Raw genomic sequence first — 22731 nt, 5'->3', positions numbered from 1 at the left:
TTATACAGGTAACAAGCTGAGATTAGGAGCACACTCTTAAAGGGAGTGCTCCTAATCTCAGCTTGTTACCTGTATAAAAAGACACCTGTCCACAGAAGCAATCAATCAATCAGATTGATGGCCAAGACCAAAGAGCTCTCCAAGGATGTCAGGGACAAGATTGTAGACCTACACAAGGCTGGAATGGACTACAAGACCATCGCCAAGCAGCTTGGTGAGAAGGTGAGAACAGTTGGTGCGATTATTCGCAAATGGAAGAAACACAAAAGAACTGTCAATCTCCCTCGGCCTGGGGCTCCATGCAAGATCTCTCCTCATGGAGTTGCAATGATCATGAGAACGGTGAGGAATCAGCACAAAACTACACAGGAGGATCTTGTCAATGATCTCAAGGCAGCTGGGACCATAGACACCAAGAAAACAATTAGTAACACACTACGCCGTGAAGGACTGAAATCCTGCAGCGCCCGCAAGGTCCCCCTGCTCAAGAAAGCACATATACATGCCCGTCTGAAGTTTGCCAATGAACATCTGAATGATTCAGAGGACAACTGGGTGAAAGTGTTGTGATCAGATGAGACCAAAATGGAGCTCTTTGGCATCAACTCAACATGTTTGGATGAGGAGGAATGCTGCCTATGACCCCAAGAACACCATCCCCACCGTCAAACATGGAGGTGGAAACATTATGCTTTGGGGGTGTTTTTCTGCTAAGGGGACAGGACAACTTCACCGCATCAAAGGGACGATGGACGGGGCCATGTACCGTCAAATCTTGGGTGAGAACCTCCTTCCCTCAGCCAGGGCATTGAAAATGGGTCGTGGATGGGTATTCCAGCATGACAAAGACCCAAAACACACGGCCAAGGCAACAAAGGAGTGGCTCAAGAAGAAGCACATTAAGGTTCTGGAGTGGCCTAGCCAGTCTCCAGACCTTAATCCCATAGAAAATCTGTGGAGGGAGCTGAAGGTTTGAGTTGCCAAACGTCAGCCTCGAAACCTTAATGACTTGGAGAAGATCTGCAAATAGGAGTGGGACAAAATCCCTCCTGAGATGTGTGCAAACCTGTTGGCCAACTACAAGCAACGTCTGACTTCTGAGATTGCCAACAAGGGTTTTGCCACCAAGTAGTAAGTAATGTTTTGCAGAGGGGTCAAATACTTATTTCCCTCATTAAAATGCAAATCAATTTATAACATTTTTGACATGCGTTTTTCTGGATTTTTTTGTTGTTATTCTGTCTCTCACTGTTCAAATGAACCTACCATTAAAATTATAGACTGATCATTTCTTTGTCAGTGGGCAAACGTACAAAATCAACAGGGGATCAAATACTTTTTTCCCTTACTGTATGTATCGGTGCATTCTAGAGGGAATAGTGTGCGATATATAGACACAGACACACTGAAGTCCAGGTCTAGTCCAGCTGATGAGGTGGTGTGAAGGACTCTGCAGTTCGTTGTTAACTCCTTAACTCACAGCAGCATGCTCCCAGTGTGTGTGTGTGTGTGTAATTCTACAGTTCAGAGGGGGCTGGGAGCTAAGTGTTGACAAACAGAAGTCCATGAAAAGTCCATGAACAAGTGAAGAAAGGAGGAAGAAGTCCATGATTTGTTACGTATGAGAGGAGTGAAGAGAATAAGAAATGTTCATGGAGAGCTCGTTTTGAGAGTGAAGAGAGGGAGTGAGATCTATGATCAGTTTGTTTCAGGACAAGTGAAAAGATGGTAGATGCTTCCATGATCAGTTAATTTTCCAGAGGAATGAAGATAGAGAAGAGACTTTCATGTTCAGTTTGTTTTCGAGAGTCACTGCACACTCCCCCAGAGAGAGGGAGGAGAGCGAAGGAGGGAAGGTTCCAGAGTGAAATGGAGAGGAAGTGTGTAGCAGCTACAGTGGTCCGGTTTGCAGACGGGAGGAGAGGAGAGGCAGCAGACAGAGAGAAAGAAGCCAGAGAGAGAAGCCGGCCCATCTTCGGACCCCCGAGGAGCGTGTCCCCCCAAAGTAAGCTACCTGAGCTGCAGAGAGGCACAAAGAAGACAGAGAAAGATTAATAACAGCCATAGATTAACTCACAGTGCAAAGCCAGTGCAAACAGTAAGTCATGCAGGTACAGGGATGCTGAGAGGAGAAAAGTAGTTTGGAGAATGTTACGATCACTCGTTGGAAGGACTGTAGCCTCAAAAAAACTATTTCGCTTGGGAAGCTATATCTATTGTATATCGTAGCCCATTCTAGCCTGGTCCCAGATCTGTTAGTGCTGTGTAGCCACTTTTTATGGTCAAACATGGCATGGCATTTACAAGAGATGGCAAGACAGCACAAACATATCTAGGACCAGGGTAAGCCCACTCACCCACGCAGGCCGATCCATCATCGTTGGGTTCAAAGCCCTGGTTGCACCTCTTATTGGCACGACACTTGTGGCTGCCATAGGTGTTAGTGCATACAGGACGGTCAGTGGGGCACACAGAGGGGAACTGGGTGCACTCATCCTTATCTGGAGGGAGGGAGGAGGGAAAGAATGGGATGGGTAAAGGGGGAAGGGAGGCAAGTGGGAGGAGAGGGAGAGAGAAGGAAGGTAGTGGGAGAAGACGTTTATTGCAGGGAAAAAGAGGCAGGATAGCACATTGGCAAACAGGACAGGGATTGTTAAAGACGTATAGTGGGGCTCAACCTACCTGTGCACCGGCCATTCTCATTCATAGCAAACCCTTGGCCACACTGTAAGAAAGGGATACACCTTCAATACTGTCTCGGTGAAAACGAGAAACTGTATCATCTTATAACACAAGATCTTATGATAAGTACAGAATACAGTCACTGGACAATAATTATTAACAACGAGAGAGAGAGAGAGAGAGAGAGAGAGAGAGAGAGAGAGAGAGAGAAAGAGAGAAAGAGAGAAAGAGAGAGAAGAGAGAGAGAGAGAGAGAGAGAGAGAGAGAGAGAGAGAGAGAGAGAGAGAGAGAGAGAGAGAGAGAGAGAGAGAGAGAGAGAGAGAAACTACATTATGTGCGGGGTCAAAGGACTCAGCCACTTGCTTTGAAGTCCCATTGTGTGGTTTGAGATCACCCCAATACACAACAGTGGACACAAATTTGACCCCAATAACTACCGGGGGATATACGTCAACAGCAACATTGGAAACATCCTGTGCATTATGATTAACAGCTGACTCGTACATTTCCTCAGCGTAAACAATGTACTGAGCAAATGTCAAATTGGCTTTTTACCAAATTACCGTACGACAGAACATGTATTCACCCTGCACACCCAAATGGACAAACAAATAAACCAAAACAAAGGCAAAGTTTTCTCATGCTTTGTTGATTTCAAAAAAGCTTTCGACTCAATTTGGCATGAGGGTCTGCTATACAAATTGATGGAAAGTGGTGTTGGTGGAAAAACATTCAACATTATAAAATCCATTAACACAAACAAGATTGGCTAAAAACAGACACATTTCTTTCCACAGGGCTGGGGGGTGATCCAGGGATGAAGCTTAAGCCCCACCCTCTTCAACATATACACTACCATTCAAAAGTTTGGGGTCACTTAGAAATGTCCTTGTTTTTGAAAGAAAGCACATTTTTTGTCCATTAAAATAACATCAAATTGATCAGAAATACAGTGTAGACACTGTTAATGTTGTAAATGACTATTGTAGCTGGAAACGGCAGATGTTTTATGGAATATCTACATAGGCGTACAGTGGCCCATTATCAGCAACAATCCCTCCTGTGTTCCCATGGCACGTTGTGTTAGCTAATCCAAGTTTATCATTTTAAAAGGCTAATTGATCATTAGAAAACCCTTTTGCAATTATGTTGGCACAGCTGAAAACTGTTGTCCTAATTAAAGAAGCAATAAAACTGGCATTCTTTAAACTAGTTGAGTATCTGGAGCATCAGCATTTGTGGGTTCGATTACAGGCTCAAAATGGCCAGAAACAAAGACCTTTCTTCTGAAACTCGTCAGTCTATTGTTGTTCTGAGAAATTAAATCTATTCCATGCGAGAAATTGCCAAGAAACTGATGATCTCGTACAACACTGTGTACTACTCCCTTCACAGAATAGCGCAAACTGGCTCTATTCAGAATAGAAAGAGGAGTGGGAGGCCCCGGTGCACAACTGAGCAAGAGGCCAATACATTAGTGTCTAGTTTGACAAACAGACGCCTCACAAGTCCTCATCTGGCAGCTTCATTAAATAGTATCCGCAAAACACCAGTCTCAACGTCAACAGTGAAGAGGCGACTCCGCAATGCGGACCTTCTAGGCAGAGTTCCTCTGTCCAGTGTCTGTTCTTTTGCCCATCTTAATCTTTTATTTTTATTGGCCAGTCTGAGATTTGTCTTTTTCTTTGCTACACTGCCTAGAAGGCCAGCATCCTGGAGTCGCCTCTTCAATGTTGACTTTGAAACTGGTGTTTTGCGTGTACTATTTGAGGTGGAAACTGAGCTGTACTTCCTAACCTCCTGTCAAATGTATGACCATATTATAGACACATATTTCCCTCAGATTACACAGATCCACAAAGATTTTGAAAACAAATCCTATTTTGATTAACTCCCATATCTACTGGGTGAAATACCACAGTGTGCCATCACAGCAGCGAGATTTCTGACCTGTTGCGACAAGAAAAGGGCAACCAGTGAAGAACAAACACCTCTGTAAATACAACCTATATTTATTTTTATTTATTTTACCTTTTGTACTTTAACTATTTGCACATTATTACAACACTGTATGTAGACATAATATGACATTTGTAATGTCTTTATTCTTTTGGAGCTTTTGTGAGTGTAATGTTGTCTGTTAATTTTTTTGGTTTATTTCACTTTTGTTTATTATCTATTTCACTTGCTTTGGCAATGTTAGCATATGTTTCCCGTGCCAATAAAGCCCATTCAATTGAAATTTAATTGAGAGAAGGGGGGAAACAGTGAGAGGGAGAAAGAAACAGTGAGAGAGAGAGAGAAACAGTGAGAGAGAGAGGGAGAGAGAGAGAGAGAGAGAGACTGCCCACAGAATGAGGTGGAAACTGAGCTGCACTTCCTATCCTCCTGCCAAATGTATGACCATATTAGAGACACATATTTCCCTCAGATTACACAGACCCACAAAGAATTCGAAAACAAACCTGATTTTGATTAACTCCCATATCTACTGGGTGAAATACCACAGTTTGCCATCACAGCAGCAAGTTTTGTGACCTGTTGCCACAAGAAAAGTGCAACCAGTGAAGAACAAACACCATTGTAAATACAACCCATATTTATGTTTATTTATTTTCCCTTTTGTACTTTAACCATTTGCACATCGTTACAACAATGTATATATACATGATATGACATTTGAAATGTCTTTATTCTTTTGGAGCTTCTGTGAGTGTAATGTTTATGGTTCATTTTATAGTTTATTTCACTTTTGTATATTATCTACTTTACTTGCTTTGGCAATGTTAGCATATGTTTCCCATGCCAATAAAGCCCCTTGAATTGAATTGAGAGAGAAGGGGGGGGGGGGGGGGGCAGTGAGAGGGAGAATGAAACAGTGAAAAAGAGAGAGAGAGAGAGCGAGTAGGAAAGAGTGAGATAAAAAGACAGTCCTTACCTCTATCTCTATTTCAGGTGTGCCCTCCTCCTCTCTGGGATAGGGGATCTCCAGGACAGAGTTGATCTCACTTGGTTCCAGAGGCCTGGCTATTGACTTCCCATCTGGCCAGTACACCTCAACATTAGTGGCTATGTCTTTACCTGGAGAGACAGGTAAGAGAGACAGGTAACATCACCAAAACATCCTCATGATGTTCCATAACATTGTCAGAATGTTTACATAATGTTCCCGTAAAATCCCCATAATATTCCTTTAATGTTTCTATATCATGTCAACACACACACACACACACACACACACACACACACACACACACACACACACCACACACACACACACACACACACACACACCACTAGTACTAGTACTAGTCTGAACCGGCAGAAGTTAACTGTCTTGGCTGGACTATGGGGATGAGGGGCTGTAGAGGGGTTTCTATCCAGGCCTTCCAGCTGCTGCACCTGCACCTGCCTCTCCCTTTCCCTTCCACCTCCTCCCCCCTCACCTCCTCCCCTTTCTCTCTTTCTCTCCCCCGGGCCTCCAATCAGAAGGGGTATTAAGGCAATGCTTTCCACATGGATCTGTCAATGCTTTCCACACACACACACTCAGTCTGTGTGCACGCTGCATGTGTTTGTTTCCTACGTGCATGTGTGTGTGCATGAGCGTACATCTATATGTACCTGCATGTGTGTGTGCATGAGCGTACATCTGTATTTACCTGCATGTGTGTGTGCATGAGCGTACATCTGTATGTGTCAGACCTACCAAGCCCAAAGTGTGCTACAGGCTCCATCTCACAGAGGTATCCGGAGCCCCCGTCGATGATGCGTGTGTGTGGACCACTTCTCTTGGTGTAGACCACTACCTTAGCCCCCCGGGCATACGCCCCGTACTGGGTACGAGGGATAACACGCAGCCACGAGTTAGTGGACCCCTGAGAGAAAGAGAAGGGGGGGGGGGAGCAGATTAAAGGAGATGTGTGTGGGATACAACATCTTGAATTACAATATGGCGAGAGAACACACAACGAGAACACGCGGTCAGAACACACACACAGTGGTACCTGGTTGACTCTGTAGATAGAGAGAGGCTGTGCAGCACTCTCTCCATGAGATACCAGCAGGTCCAGACGTCCGTCTCCATCAAAGTCTGTTACTGCCGCCCCTGATAGACGACAACACATACACACATGCAAACACTTAGAACACACGCATCGAACTAACAACAGACACAGGTCACTGAGAGGACACGAACATACAACACAATAAGAATAATAAGAGAACACACATTGAGAAAAGAGGCTGATAAGGAGCTAGGATCAGAGTTGCCAGAGCTGATTAGTCAAGTTTACAATCTCAAACCACAGATATCTAGCACCATCCCTTGGAGGAAGTAGGAATTACACTATTTAATCGATGTGTGTTACACATTTACAGTGTAGAATAGGTTAATGATAAACAGTTCATCACAGTGTAAGCCTAATAGGTATTTCTACCCCCCATACACATACACCTGTGCACTCCCCTGACCCCCAACCCTCACCTGTTCCTCGTCCTTCTGGCTCGGCTGCCTCCCCCACATTCAGCTCCTCAATCTGGGGGTCCCCATGTTCTCTCCTAGTTACCCTGCCATAGCAACCAGATATCTGTTAAACCCCCCATAATAACCCAGGCCCAGCTACCATCACTCAGGGTGCATTCTGTTGTTCCCCATGTAGGACTCGAACTCACAACATTCTGCACAGCAACAAATGCCCCTCAAAGCCAACCACCTTAGTCAAAAAAGCAAGAGAATAGTCCATGGATCAACTTGATTCAGCCTTGGGCCAATTTGTTCTTGAGTGCATAGTCGGGTGTCACGTCCTGGCCAGTATAAGGGTTAATTGTTATTGTAGTTTGGTCAGGACGTGGCAGAGGGTATTTGGTTTATGTGGTTCGGGGTGGTGTTTTTTCTAAAAGGGCATTTGATTTAAGTATTCCGGGGTTTTTGGTCACTGTCCCTTGTTTACGTATTTCTATGTTGATCTAGCTGGTTGTATGTCTATGTTTGGTTAATTGGGGTGGACTTCCAATTGAAGGCAGCTGTGTGGTGTTGCCTTTGATTGGAAGTCCTATATTAGTTGGGTGTGTTTGTCTGTGTATTGGTGGGAGATTGTTTCTTGTTTAGCGTGTGTGAGCCTAACAGGACTGTCTAGTAATCGTGAGTTCGTTTTGTTATTTTGTATGTTCATTTTTTGAGTTTATTAAATGTTCAAAATTAACTATCTCAACTCTGCTGCATATTGGTCCTCTTTTTCCGACGATGATTTCGCTATATCGTCTGACGACGAAGAAATCCCTGACAGAATCTCCCACCACCAAACCAGGACCAAGCAGCAGAGGAAGGAGCAGTGGGATTTTGAATTGGACAAAAGGGAGAAATGGACATGGGAGCAAGTTATGGCCGGAGAGGGCCCATGGAGAATGGCTGGTAAGGACCGGGAACGTTTCCGAGGATCACGACTGGCGTTGAAGCACGAGAGGCACCCCCAATACATTTTTTTTTGGGGGGGGGGGGCAAATAAAACCACATGCGGGCCAAATTTGGCAGGCGGGCCGCCAGTTGGAGAACCCTGGACTAACCTGTCACTCTCTGAATGACAGTTGCCTTTTAGATCTCAGTGATGTCACTGATTTACTCCAGCCAACACACTTTGGACGAGTTTCATATCCACTACACATTCGTAATGTTGGATGTTATGAAGCACAGCAGCTATTTTGTCCTGATTATCCTGGCATGGATAAGTTCAATCATTTACACATCCGGTACTAATCACTGTCATTTCCCTCGTAACATCTCATAGTTTGGACAGCGCCTCACCTAACAAAATGTTCCATATTGAGATTGGGTCACAAATGTGTTTTTCTATCAACTTTATTCAACTTCAGAACATTGTCAACTTCGAACATAATGCAGAGGTTTTCAGCGCACTCAAACCCAGTACAACGTTGATTGATTCAATCAATTAGCTTCAATGAGGACAATAGTTCAAGCTGGGTATTTCATTGCCAGACAATACATAACCGTTAATTTGGTGGATTCTGTTTCATGATTGAAACTTCAACTCAGGTTTTAATATGGTACAAGTGGAGCCTCGGGCTTTGGATGTTGGATCGATCACCATTTCAAACCACAGATATCCTGCATAGCTACAAAGGAGACACACACATGAGCACACAAACACACACACACAACACACACACACACACACACCACCACCAATAGTCACACGTCTGGGAATATTCAGTCATTATGACTACTTCCTGACTACAGAAATGCTTTAAGTCCAAAATAACTGAGGAATTAGAGATCTGACATTAACAAATGTTAGCTAAGATTTGAGGCTCAAATTTACATGGAAATTAAATTAGTTTAATTGCTTTTTGGAACTGATGATTAAACTGATATATTTCATGTGTGTGAGTGTGTATGTGTGTGCACGTCTCCGTGCATGTGTCTGTGTGTGTGTGTGTGTGTGTGTGTGTGTGTGTGTACCTGAACAGTCTGTTAGATGACGACCCTCTGTAAGCAATGTTATTAAAGAACACCTCTAGTTCGTTGTCGTTGTCGAAGTCTGCAGCGATGACCGTACGCACCGGAGACGGCATGGAGAACTTCTGAGACGCTATGTCCTGGGGGAGGGAGATAATATGTTAACACACAGACACACACACACACACAGGAACACACACACGAACGCACATATGCATGCGTTTACATGCAAGCACACACACCTACACACACACACACCTACACACGCACACACCCACACACACACACACACACACACACACACACACACACACACACACACACACACACACACACACACACACACACACCAGGAGACCAATGTAACATTATGGGGATACTCACTATGTACACTCACTCCAGGTAGCTAACATTACACTATGGCGACCTCATGGGGTTTAGGCAATGTTTCGTGTTGATATTACATACACACTGGGGGATATTCCTGTTCATAATATTGTATTTCTGTAAATGTACTATCTGTCGAGCGGGAAAACTCTCAACCAAACCTAAATAGTGGGTCACTCGGTCCTGTCTGCAAGCATTTTTAATTAGTTTTCTTAAAAGGGTAATAAATGTGCAATTGTGGTCAAATGTAATGAAATGTGACTGCTGGACTCACTGTGAGTATGGATAAGCAAAGTGAGTCATGTGTAGTTGGTCTGCTGAGTAAGCTGGTGTAATGCTGGGCTGTAACAAAAACCAGCACATCCTATCCAGGACCAGGCATAGTGTCAACCGTTGTAGTATTTGGGAGGCTCAAGCCCAAACTATTGTACTGTTCTACAACACTAGGGGGAAGGGAGTCTTCATTTGTTGGTTAGCTGAGTCAGGTGATTTAGTACTGGGCTCGTGGAGTGGAGGCTGTTATAGCAGCAAAGGGGGGACCAAATCCATATTGATGCCCATGATTTGAAATGAGATGTTCGACGAGCAGGTGTCCACATACTTTTGGTCTTGTAGTGTATATGTTCCTCTCCTCTTCCTCCTCTCTCTCTCACCTCTATCTCCTCCCTCTCTCCTCTCCTTACAGTGTTTACTCCCTGTGTTAATTATATGGATCATAAAGCCTAAGGGGAGGGCGGAGAGGAGGAAAGCGGGGAGGGAGGGGAGTGACCTTCTACTGTTTAGGTGAAGGAGAGGGGATAGCCAAGTGAGGGCATGAAGGAGGGAGGTGAGGGGAGGAAGAGCGAGGAGAGAGAAAGAGGGAGAGAAGGAAAGGGAACGAGGGAAGAGAAGAAAGGGGCAGAAAGTGATCTTCTGTTGTTTAGGTGAATGAGAGGATGGAAAGGCCCCCAAAAAAAGGGAGAGGGGAGAGAGAGAAGTTGACAAGAGAAGAGAGGGAAGGGAAATACAGAAAGGGTGAGATAGGGAAGGGGAGATGAAGAGAGGGGCAAAGGAGATGGGGTGAGGTGCTCTATACTGGGAAGTAGTAGCCTGGCTGATGCGGCCCACGTGACTCACAGTGCAGGGAGAGTTGTGACACACTGGTCTAGAAAGGAGGCCTTGATTGGTTCTCTCAAATGTTTTTTTTTCCTCTGGGGTTGAGACCTCAACTTGTTTGGATTTGAAAATCCAACCGTTGTAATGGAAGGGGCGACGCTCAGGGCTATGCACAATAAGTGGGTATTTGAGCGAAATAGAAAGAGGAGAGACAACCAGTAAAAAGTACAGCCCCCTTCATTATCAACGCATTATGCCGACAACATCAATGAGCCATCCCAGACTGAAGCCAGCAGGACTTGGAGAGTTAGTTGTTAGCCAGACTAGGGAAGAGGACCAACTACTTAGTCAAATCTCAGATTTGTTCAATTCAAATCAACATGATAGTGATTTTCACTGAATCCCTGCTGACATATTTCATATCAAGATGCCCCATTAGCTCACATCATGTCTTCTGAGATTTATGCTTAGTTACGGTTGGTGGGGCTGGGAGACTGCTAAGATGAGTGTCTGTGCCTGTGTTTTTGCGTGCATGTGTGAGTGTGCAAGTGTGTGTCTGTGTGTGTCTGTGTGTGTGTGTGTGGTCGCTGCAGCCATAGAGTTAAAACAGCCCTAATCGGCACTTTCCCCTATTCCCCCTGTCCATCCACTGTCCAGCCAAGCTGCTGCTTCAGCTCCTTTTATTCAGTAGATTACTGGAGTGACAAAACACCTTAATTACCAATGCCAAAGGTCAACCCAGATACTGTGTGTGAGAGAGAGTTTTGAGGTTGTGACAGCAACTATGTGAGCTAATTCTGGTATTATAGTCATTATGTCCTGGGATTTCCTATGGTCTTCGTTTGTGGAAGTCTCAGCTTTTCATATATGTATATATATTTATAGTTTGTAGCTCAAACCATTCTGACTCTACAGACATTATTGTAAACAAATACCTGGGATCCACCCTTGTCTCACAAACCCCGCTCTAGTTCAGCCCCTGTTAACCACACAGACTCATTGTTGGTATCTACGGATGAAATAGACAAATCCAATGGTACAACCCAGAAGTCTGTAGGTCAAACACACAATGTTTAAAAAGGGGTTAAAAGTCCTACTGCACAAAAATATGAAAGCAACATGGTAAGTGTTGGTCCCATGTTTCATGAGCTAAAATAAAAAATGTTGTGCACAAATTTGTTTAAATCCTGGTTAAGGAACGTTTCTCTTTGGCCAAGATAGTCCATCCACCTGACAGGTGTGGCATATTGTAACGAGTGCGCTGAGAGTTGGAAAGCAAACTCAGAGAGTGAGTGTTTTAATAAATAAAAGAAACAATGAACACGAAACAAACAACGCACCGACAAGAAAACAGAGTCAATAACACCTGAGGAAAGAACCAAGGGGAGAGACAGATATAGAGAAGATAATCAAGGAGGTGATGGAGTCCAGGTGAGTGTCATGAGGTGCAGGTGCGCAAGACGATGGTGACAGGGGTGCGGGATAATCAGCAGCCTGATGACCTAGAGGCCAGAGAGGGAGTATACGTGACACATATCAAGAAGCTGATTAAACAGCATGATCATTACACAGGTGCACCTTGTGCTGGGACAATACACGGCCACTCTAAAATGTGCAGTTTCGTCACAACACAATGCCACAGATGTCTCAAGTTTTGAAGGAGCGTGCAGTTGGCATGCTGACTTCAGGAATGTCTACCAGAGCTGTTCCCAGGGAATTGAATGTTCATTTCTCTACCATAAGCCGCATCCAACAACATTTTAGAGAATTTGGCAGTACGTCCAACCGGCCTCACAACCGCAGACTACGTGTAACCACGCCAGCCCAGGCACTCCACATCCAGCTTATTCACCTGTGGGATCCCCTTAGACCAGCCACCCGGAGAGATGATGAAACTGAGGAGTATTTCTGTATGTAATAAAGCCCTTTTGTGGGGAAAAACTCTGATTGGCTGGGCCTGGCTCCCCTGTGGGTGGCCCTGGCTCCCAAGTGGGTGGGCCTATGCCCTCCCAGGCCCACCAATGGCTTCTCACCTGCCCAGTCATGTGAAATCCATAGATTAGGGCCTAATTTATTTATTTCAATTGACTGATTTCCTTATATGAACTGTAACTCAGTAAAATTGTTGCTTGTTGCGTTTATATTTTTGATCAGTATAAATCACGCCGGTGTGATAGTGGGACTCATTGGATTAACAGAAACATCAGCCCAGCCAAAGTTTATGGGGTTTGTGGTGTAAGGCCTCACTGGGACAGCTTAATCCCTGACAACACACACACAAAACACACACACGCATACACTGGAAACTAATTGAATTAGCTATTTTACTTTTAACTACAGTTAGAAGTAATTGATAAATCATCAGCCGAAAGTATTTAAGACCATAAAAATACATTGATAATAATGGGATTCAGGATCTAAAAAGCTGGGCTTTGTTCAAGCCTAGAAGGAAAGTAGCCATTGATTATTTTCAGAGGAGACAGAGCAGCAGCAGCAGCGTGTGCGTGCGTGCGTGTGTGTCAGAGGAAGGATCTGCTGTACCCTCTACAATCATTAAGCACAGTAGCTGAAGGTTAGCTAAGATCAATGTACTGCTCAATAGAACAAACGGTAGGATGCTAGTTGATTACTGTGCTTGAACCTTTGTTACTGTACCTTGAAGCTGTGTGTGAGCCTACTTTCTGTAACTTGAACCTGTGCTGAAGTTGTGTTTGTACCTGTCTATCAAACCTTGAACCTGTGCTTGAACCACAGTACCATATGTGGAATCTGTTTTTAAACCTGTGTTCCATACCTTGAACCTGTGCTTGCGGTTGTTGCCCAGCTGTAGGTAGAGTCGATGTGGCCCGTTCCAGTTTCCGTAGACAATGTCCATCTTTCCGTCTCTGTTGAAGTCAGCTAAAGTCACCCCTCTACCGTGCTGCATGGGGTCTTCCACACCTGGTACACAGAGGAGGGAACTCCCATTTTAACTTTTAAAATGAAAAACACCACAGTAATACATGGTGTGGCAATCAAAATACATAGATAAACCTGTTCAATTAGCTGTCTCTCCATCTTTCTCTCACCTGCCTGCTGAGCCACGTCAGTGAAGGTTCCGTCTCCATTGTTTACAAACAGGAAGTTAGGTCCGTACTCGTTATCACAAAACACATCAGACAAGTACTGGCTAACAATGGGACCTACAACCACACCACGGCCACCTGGAGAGAGAGACAGAACACAGCTCACAATCTGACTCTGATGTCACACCCCGAGAGAGAGTGAGACAGAGAGAGAGAGAGAAAGAAAGAAAGAACACATCTCACAATCTGACTCTCACACCTCAAGAGAGAAAGAGATTAAAAATTGGTTTTATTGATTTTTAAAAGTAGATGGAACATAATGGACAGTAACAACATAAATACAGCAACAAGTTACATTGATACTATCCTATGCAATAGCTGTTAAACAATATATGACTTCCACTTCAAAAGAAAGAGTTGGAGGGCCAGAAGGCTATGGCGTCTACTTGGGTGTTACAAAGAGTAGGGATCTGGGGCAATTTCCTTATTCCATATATTTGAGAAAGTCTCAAATATAGAGGACCAGGATGGAACTAGTGCTGTGCATGACCAGTATGTGTGATACAGCGTGGCGGGTGCCTGATGGCATCTAGAGCAGGTTGGGTCTATTTCTGGAAACAATCTGGCAAGTCTACTCCTGCAAAAGTGTAGGTGATGAAATACTTGAAACTGTAATAACCCATGTCTAATGCCAATAGAGGATGAGTGTATCCTGTCAATTGCAGAATGCCAGGTCATATCGGAAATCAAACTCTTCCTCCCATGAACGCTTTACATGGTCAAGAGTGGGGCATGCAATATTCTGAATATTGTCATATAGCTTAGAGTAACGATGTGCACTGAGAGTTGGGAAGCAAGTTCAGGGAGTGAGTGTTTTAATAAATAAATGAAACAAACACGTAACACAAACAACGCACAGCCATGACCCAGGAACAGAAACAATAACGCCTGGGGAAGGAACCAAAGGGAGTGCCATATACAGTATAGGGAACACTCACTCCCTGAACTTGCTTCCCAACTCTCATCCTACCTCATTTGCACATGCTGTATATAGATTTTTCTACTGTATTATTGATTGTATGTTTGTTTATTCCATGTGTAACTCTGTGTTGTTGTATGTGTCAAACTGCTTTGCTTTATCTTGGCCAGGTCGCAGTTGCAAATGAGAACTTGTTCTCAACTAGCCTACCTTGTTAAATAAAGGTGAAATATAAAAATAAAAAGGTAATCAGGGAAGTGATGGAGTCCAGGTGAGTCTGATGACGCGCAGGTGTGCGTAACGATGGTGACAGGTGTGCGTCATAACGAGCAGGCTGGTGACCTAGAGACCGGAGAGGGAGCACACGTGACACTTCGAAATGTTTCCCTTTACATAGGGATCCAGGTTCAGACATTCATTGAGCCAGCTGGTGGGTGGGAGAGATGGGAATGAGGGGAAAATCTTTCTTGTAAAGTTACGAATCTGCAGGTACCTGAAAAAGTGTGTCTGAGGTATACTGTGCTCTAACTAGATGTTCAAAGGAGGTAAATATACGCTCATGGAAAAGGTATTTACACTCTTCAATCCTTTCTGAAACCATAGCTGGAAGGCTGTGTCTATGAGGGAAGGTTTGAAGAGTGGGTTGGAAATAAAAGGCATGGATGAGATAGCTTGTCTATGTCCAAAGTGGATCGTAAACTGAGACCATATCCTGAGTGAACTTTTCACAGTAGGGTTGTTTGAGTGGTATTGAATGCTCAATGGTAGGGGTGCACAGAATAAGGAGACTGGGGATGATGTTTGACATGAGTGCTTTTCCATAAGGGACCACACCGGTTCTTCCCCCTCTAAAAATGTAGAGACCCAAAAGATTATCTTGTGAATTTTAGCAGCCTAATAGTAATGGAGGCAATTGGGTTGGGCAAGACCCTCCTCTCGTTTCTGTCTCTCCAAAAACACTTTACGCAACCATGGGATCTTTTTATTCCAAATGAAAGTAGATGTCTATCCAGTTTAAAATATATATATTTTGCAATAAAGACAGGAATAGTCTGAAATAGATACAGGAATCTTGGCATGACGACCATCTTGACCAAGTTGACTCAGCGAATGATATGGGGAGCGATTGAGGTCTTGCTTAGCCTTCTCCAAGGCTGGCTTGAAATTAAATTTGAACAGGTCTTTCAAGTTCAGAGTCACACAGAACCCTAAACATGTAAAGGTATTGAGTGCTACCGTGAAAGGAAATTAATCCAAAGATAGATCTATTGCTTGCTTATTGAGCAGAAAGAGTAAGCTTTTTGTGAAATTGATTTTGTAACCTGAAACATTGCCAAATCTGGAGATGATATCAATAGTGATTGGGATAAACGTGATGGGGTCTGAGATATACAGTAGGAGGTCGTCAGCATACAGAGACAGTTTGTGGACCTGCCCTCCTCAACTGTCATCCCTGCGCCACCTCTCAGGGAGATGTCTAGGGGTTCGAAGGTTATATCAAACAGCAGAGGACTCCTGCGGACAGCCCTGACAATTTCCTCTATGCAGGGAGAAATATTGTGAGGGTGCTGTTAGTATGAACAGATGCTTGAGGAGCTGAATATAGGGCCTTTATCCACAAGACAAAAGTAGGTAACCATCCCCGCTTTTCATTGATTTTATTGACTGGTCAATCTCTGCTACAGAGAGGGGCTTCTCAAGATCAGATGTATTGTTTGTGCTGGCTCTAACCAGAAAAGAAAGAGGAGTGGGAGGCCCTGGTGCACAACTGAGCAAGAGGCCAAGTACATTAGTGTCTAGTTTGAGAAACAGATGCCTCACAAGTCCTCAACTGGCAGCTTCATTAAATAGTACCTGCAAAACACCAGTCTCAACGTCAACAGTGGAGAGGCAACTCCGGGATGCTGGCCTTCTAGGCAGTGTTCCTCTATCCAGAGTCTGTGTTCTTTTGCCCATCTTAATCTTTTCTTTTTATTGGTCAGTTTGAGATATGGCTTTTTCTTTGCAACTCTGCCTAGAAGGCCAGCATCCCGGAGTCACCTCTTCACTGTTGATGTTGAGACTGGTGTTTTGCAGGTACTATTTTGCAGACAATATTTTAATCAACATTTTAAAGAATACACTGGGAATTTAACACTTTTCCTAGGGTAGACAATGGCAGTAATTATTAGTGGCATGTACTCATGTATGCCAAGGGAACCCAGCCTTCCCCCCAAAATTTACCAAGAAAAAATAAAAAATTATGTCTTTCGCCTCCGTGTTTCATAATTTTCCTTCAGTTCGCAAGAGCCTGAATGTATCTCACCGGAAAAAGCATGTTATTGCATCCAACTTTTGACATTCATTGTGTTATCTTGTTTCTATATCTGCATAGCTTCATTCATGTATATGCATTTTGCATATATGGCTATTGATGTTTAATAATTGTATATTCATGTTGCAATTTATTAATATTAAAGCAGTTAATAACTGAAATACGCATTCATGTACTATCATTATTGCTTGTTATTATTTGCTATTTCTCAGTTTCCATGCAGAAAAACAAACATACTACATTTGCCACAGGCTGGCCAATCCAAACCAAAACCAATTTAGACAAGGATCACAGACTAATGCCAACTGACCTGTCAATCATATCATCTAACGTAATTGTACTGTGACTCAAGCCATCTGAACAACCTTCCATGTACCATCATCTGAATATAAAAACTCAGGTCAGAGACATTAGCATAATGGATGACTGGTGGATCACATTGAGCCCTGAGCTGAAGTCTTGTACATGTTTTGTATTAGTGCTACTTCTAACATTAGCAGTATTTTATTTCTATTCATGTCAAATATAATACCATATGTCCCTTGATTTTGAAGAATATGAATATGATAAATAACTTACAGATCTTTGAACTGTCTTACTTTAACAATGTAAAAATGTTAAAGACCTGTTAATGGTTTGTCATTTGATAATTTGCAAAGAAAAAAGTTTAAGCATTTGAAGCTTCAAAATCATGTCTTTAAAAAGCACTTTTGTACTCGTTAATTATTATCCTGGACAAACGTATTTTCACAAAACTATATTTTCTCATATCCTTTGTTAATAATACAGTACATTTGACCTTTTGGAATTATCTATGAGGAGTTTATCAGCACACCATATAGGAGCAGGGAAAATACAAAAAGAAGAGGGACGCCCATTTACAGTATTTGGAATCTCCAGAAGAAAGTATCTAATTCTGCTTGAAACAGGACTCGAAACACCATAATAGTGTTTTCAACCTTTTCCGGGTTACTACTCGCAGTCTCTGGCAAGGTGTTTCACAACTTTTGGCTATGTGGTGTTACGACACACCATGTCCTGTTTCAGAACACCTTAGGATGAATGTTTCAGTCAGTGGCGACCCCTCATTCAGGGCAGAGACCCACCTGTTTTGAGCCCCACCTGTTTAGCTAAAAAATAAATAAAACCAAAAAGAAATGTTGTTGCCTGTTTTGCATGTTATTTTGGCAAACAATGTAAATATATATATTTAGTTAATACAATCATGGTCTCTTTTATTGCTTTCTTGAGGAAGGCAGCTCCAAAATGCAGATGTTTCAGCCAAGCTCAGGCTTTCTGTGGTGGAGGGGCAGCCAGCGGAATATACAGAGTGTAGGGGTTGGTAATCTTATCTAGTTGCGCTGTGATTGGCTCAGTGTTCTGTCACTTATGGGTACACTACATCACAGCAAAATCTACAGGGAGAGATAGAAAGTTCAAGCCCTGGCCTCCCGAGTGGCGCAGTGGTTTAAGGCACTGCATCGCAGTGCTAGCTGTGCCACTAGAGATCTTGTTCGAGTCCAGGCTCTGTTGCAGCCGGCTGCGACCGGGAAACCCATGGGGCGGCGCACAATTGGCCCAGCATCATCCAGGTTAAGGGAGGGTTTGGTCGGCAGGGGTGTTCTTGTCCCATCACACTAAAGCAACTCCTGTGATGGGCCACGCACATTGCATGCTGACACGGTCGCCAGGTGTACGGTGTTTCCTCTGACACATTGGTGCGGCTGGCTTCTGGGTTAAGCAGGCATTGTGTCAAGAAGCAGTGCGGCTTGCCTGGGTTGTGTTTTGGAGGACGCATGGCTCTCGACCTTCGCCTCTCCCGAGTCCGTATGGGAGTTGCAGCGATGAGACAAGACTGTAACTGCCAATTGGATACCATGAAATTGGGGAGGAAAATTGGGCAAAAGTAAAAAAGAAAGTTCAAGCGCCCTTGGGTGCTGCCTTAGATTTATATTAGAAGTGTCCGTCCAAGAAGGCTCACAGATAAAATTACAGTTGAAGTCGGAAGTTCACATACACCTTAGCCAAATACATTTAAACTCAGTTTTTCACAATTCCTGACATTTAATAATAGTAAACATTCCCTGTCTTAGGTCAGTTAGGATCAGCACTTTTTTTAAGAATGTGAAATGTCAGAATAGTAGTAGAGAGAATGATTTATTTCAGCTTTTATTTATTTCATCACATTCCCAGTGGGTCAGAAGTTTACATACACTCAATTAGTATTTGGTGCATTGCCTTTAAATTGTTTAACTTGGGTCAAATGTTTCGGGTAGCCTTCCACACGCTTCCCACAATAAGTTGGGTGAATTTTGGCCCATTCCTCCTGACAGAGCTGGTGTAACTGAGTCAGGTTTGTAGGCCTCCTTGCTCGCACACGCTTTTTCAGTTCTGACCACACATTTTATATAGGATTGAGGTCAGGGCTTTGTGATGGCCACTAAAATACCATGACTTTGTTGTCCTTAAGCCATTTTGCCACAACTTTGGAAGAATGCTTGGGGTCATTGTCCACTTGGAAGACCCATTTGCGACCCAGCTTTAACTTCCTGACTGATGTCTTGAGATGTTTCTTTAATATATCCACATAATTATCCTGCCTCATGATGCCATCTATTTTGTGAAGTGCACCAGTCTCTCCTGTAGCAAAGCACCCCCACAACATGATGCTGCCACCCCAGTGCTTCACGGTAGGGATGTTGTTCTTCGGCTTGCAAGCCTCCTCCTTTTTCCTCCAAACATAATGATGGTCATAATGGCCAGACATTTCTATTTTTGTTTCATCAGACCAGAGGACATTTCTCCGATGAGTATGATCTTTGTCCTCATGTGCAGTTGCAAACCGTAGTCTGGCTTTTTTATGGCGGTTTTGGGGCAGTGGCTTCTTCCTTGTTGAGCGGCCTTTCAGGTTATGTTGATATAGGACTCGTTTTACTGTGGATATAGATACTTTTGTACCTGTTTCCTCCAGCATCTTCACAAGGTCCTTTGCTGTTGTTCTGGGATTGATTCGCGCTTTTCGCACCAAAGACGTTAATCTCTAGGAGACAGAACGTGTGTCTCCTTCCTGAGCAGTATGACGGCTGCGTGGTCCCATGGTGTCTATACTTGTGTACTATTGTTTGTACAGATGAACGTGGTACCTTCAGGCGTTTGGAAATTGCTCCCAAGGATGAACCAGACTTGTGGAGAGCTACATTTCTTATCTGAGGTCTTGGCTGATTTCCTTTGATTTTCCCATGAAGTCAAGCAAAGAGGCACTGAGTTTGAAGGTAGGCCTTGAAATACATCCACAGGTACACCTGAAATTGACTCAAATGATGTCAATTAGCCTATCAGAAGCTTCTAAAGCATGACATAATTTTCTGTAATTTTCCAAGCTGTTTAAAGGCACAGTCAACTTAGTGTATGTAAACTTCTGACCCACTGGAATTGTGATACAGTGAATTATAAGTGAAATTATCTGTCTGTAAACAATTGTTGGAAAAATTACTTATGTTATGCACAAAGTAGATGTCCTAACCGACTTGCCAAAACTATACTTTGTAAACAAGAAATTTGTGGAGTGGTTGAAAAACGAGTTTTAATGACTCCAACCTAAGTGTATGTAAACTTCCAACTTCAACTGTATGTTAAATTCTGTTATATCTACCGTAGCTTTGATTGGACTGATAATTTCAACATCATACTTTCAAAATCTTAGCTAGCAAGCTAGACAAGCGGACAATCTACTGGCAAATCCTTTTCAATCTTTGTCATATGAAGAGAAATTATAGCTAAAATGTATCGGTGCTCATCGGCCATTTGGCATAAACATTACACAACAATTTTGAAATCGCAAATTCAACAATTACTATTTTGGAATGAATCAGTGGCTAACTGCAAGTGTTGCAAAGGAATCACTGTTTTGCTTACCCTGCTATTCAGTGGAGAGGGTGTGTAGTCCAAGTCTGGTTTTAAGGGTCTCTTTTCCAAGCTTAAAAGGATAAAAATTCACACGCAACACCATGGGCCAGAAAAAGTTGAATACATTGGCCATGCTGTCATTCCTAGGAACTGGAAAATCTCAAACTTCAGTGAGTTCAAGACAACTGGCAACACAGAAAAAAACGACTGAGGAAGAGCTCCGAGCTCCGACCTGAAGATCACTGACGTCATGATTCAACCTTGTTTTTTTTCGCGGAGTTCCCAGTTGTCTTGAAAGCACCATAAATCCAGAGAATGACAGACTTTGATGACAAACTTTGCCCACAAGAAGGACCTTGCACCACCTTCCTGTTCAAGTGAGCACAGCACAACGGTGACTCCAAAAATGACTTGTATGCTGCTGAATAAATGATGTAAAATGCCAGGGAGATATATATACTGTAGCTTAGAAAGTAATACTAAATGTAAGTTGTGTAGTAAGCTGTTAGTAGCCCATGTGCCACACCCTAATAACTTGGTCCCTTTACCCCTCATAACTTAGCCTACTGTTCTGACTTGGTGGTGCACATGTAGCCTATAACCTGTTTTAGAGAAATGTCATCATCGAATATTGTAAGAGCTTTCATTGTCTGCCTATATTCCCCCTTTATTTATCTGACAGCTCTGACTTGGTGTACTGGGAGATTACTGTAAGAATGGCCCATGTTCTGAATTCTGTCGTTGTACATTTTAGAAGTGCTGAACAAATAGTTTTGACTACATCCGTCTTATTGACTACGTTCATCTTAGCTCGCTCATTAATGTCTTAATCAAAATTATGGTTTACATCTTATCCGCTTATAGTTCCCTTATGCCATAGTTTGTACAGCTAAATTGTCAGTAGAAACCACATTTGTTTTAGCGAGTCAGTCATATAAGATATGTTTTTTAAAACGGTAGTAAATGAGGCTGAATTAACTGTGCCGCTGCCAGACAAGGCTCCGCAGATAGCCAGGTGTAGTGGTGGTAAGGATTCTCTCCATGGTGCTGAAAAGAAAGCTCTGCTGTTGGGACAGCTCTGAAGCAAGCTTCCAGAAAATTGGAACGGAAATGGCGCCACACCAAACTGGAAGTCTTCCGACTACCTTGGAAAGACAGTACCGTGCAGTATCGAAGAGCCCTCACTGCTGCTCGATCATCCTATTTTTCAACTTAATTGAGGAAAATAAAAACAATTCGAAATTTATTTTTGATACTGTCGCAAAACTAACTAAAAAGCAGCATTCCCCAAGAGAGGATGGCTTTCACTTCAGCAGTAATAAATTCATGAACTTCTTTGAGGAAAAGATCATGATCATTAGAAAGCAAATTACAGACTCCTCTTTAAATCTGCATATTCCTCCAAAGCTCAGTTGTCCTGAGTCTGCACAACTCTGCCAGGACCTAGGATCAAGGGAGAAACTAAAGTGTTTTAGTACTATATCTTGATGAAAATAATCATGGCCTCTAAACCTTCAAGCTGCATACTGGACCCCATTCCAACTAAACTACTGAAAGAGCTGCTTCCTGTGCTTGGCCCTCCTATGTTGAACATAATAACTGGCTGTCTATCCACCGGATGTATACCAAACTCACTAAAAGTGGCAGTAATTAAGCCTCTCTTGAAAAAGCCAAATCTTGACCCAGAAAATATAAAAAACTATCGGCCTATATCGAATCTTCCATTCCTCTCAAAAATGTTAGAAAAAGCTGTTGTGCAGCAACTCACTGCCTTCGTGAAGACAAACAATGTATACGAAATGCTTCAGTCTGGTTTTAGACCCCATCA

The 22731-nt window shown here is 43.1% G+C and overlaps 1 protein-coding gene across 2 annotated transcripts in view; it reads right to left on the bottom strand.

Moving 5' to 3' along the window:
* Positions 1-22731, bottom strand: part of crtac1b (cartilage acidic protein 1b) — a 65090-nt gene that overhangs the window by 1024 nt on the left and 41335 nt on the right. Inside the window, exons 6-15 of one of the 2 annotated variants that reach the window (XM_014214818.3) lie at positions 13708-13842; positions 13434-13579; positions 9161-9297; positions 7169-7251; positions 6690-6790; positions 6392-6560; positions 5621-5763; positions 2683-2725; positions 2358-2501; positions 1308-2019 (exon numbers count right to left, since the gene is read on the bottom strand). In XM_014214818.3, coding sequence (XP_014070293.1) covers positions 1892-2019; positions 2358-2501; positions 2683-2725; positions 5621-5763; positions 6392-6560; positions 6690-6790; positions 7169-7251; positions 9161-9297; positions 13434-13579; positions 13708-13842 — 1229 coding nt within the window. In that variant the 3' untranslated portion in view covers positions 1308-1891. Of the gene's footprint in view, positions 1-1307; positions 2020-2357; positions 2502-2682; positions 2726-5620; positions 5764-6391; positions 6561-6689; positions 6791-7168; positions 7252-9160; positions 9298-13433; positions 13580-13707; positions 13843-22731 lie in introns of those variants that run through there. The other variant, XM_045722596.2, reaches the window with a different exon arrangement.

Source organism: Salmo salar, chromosome 01 (genome assembly GCF_965601325.2).
Source record: "Salmo salar chromosome 01, fSalSal1, whole genome shotgun sequence".
Taxonomy (NCBI): domain Eukaryota; kingdom Metazoa; phylum Chordata; class Actinopteri; order Salmoniformes; family Salmonidae; genus Salmo; species Salmo salar.
Note: the sequence above shows the minus strand (reverse complement) of the source record. Positions and strands in the feature narration are given on the sequence as shown.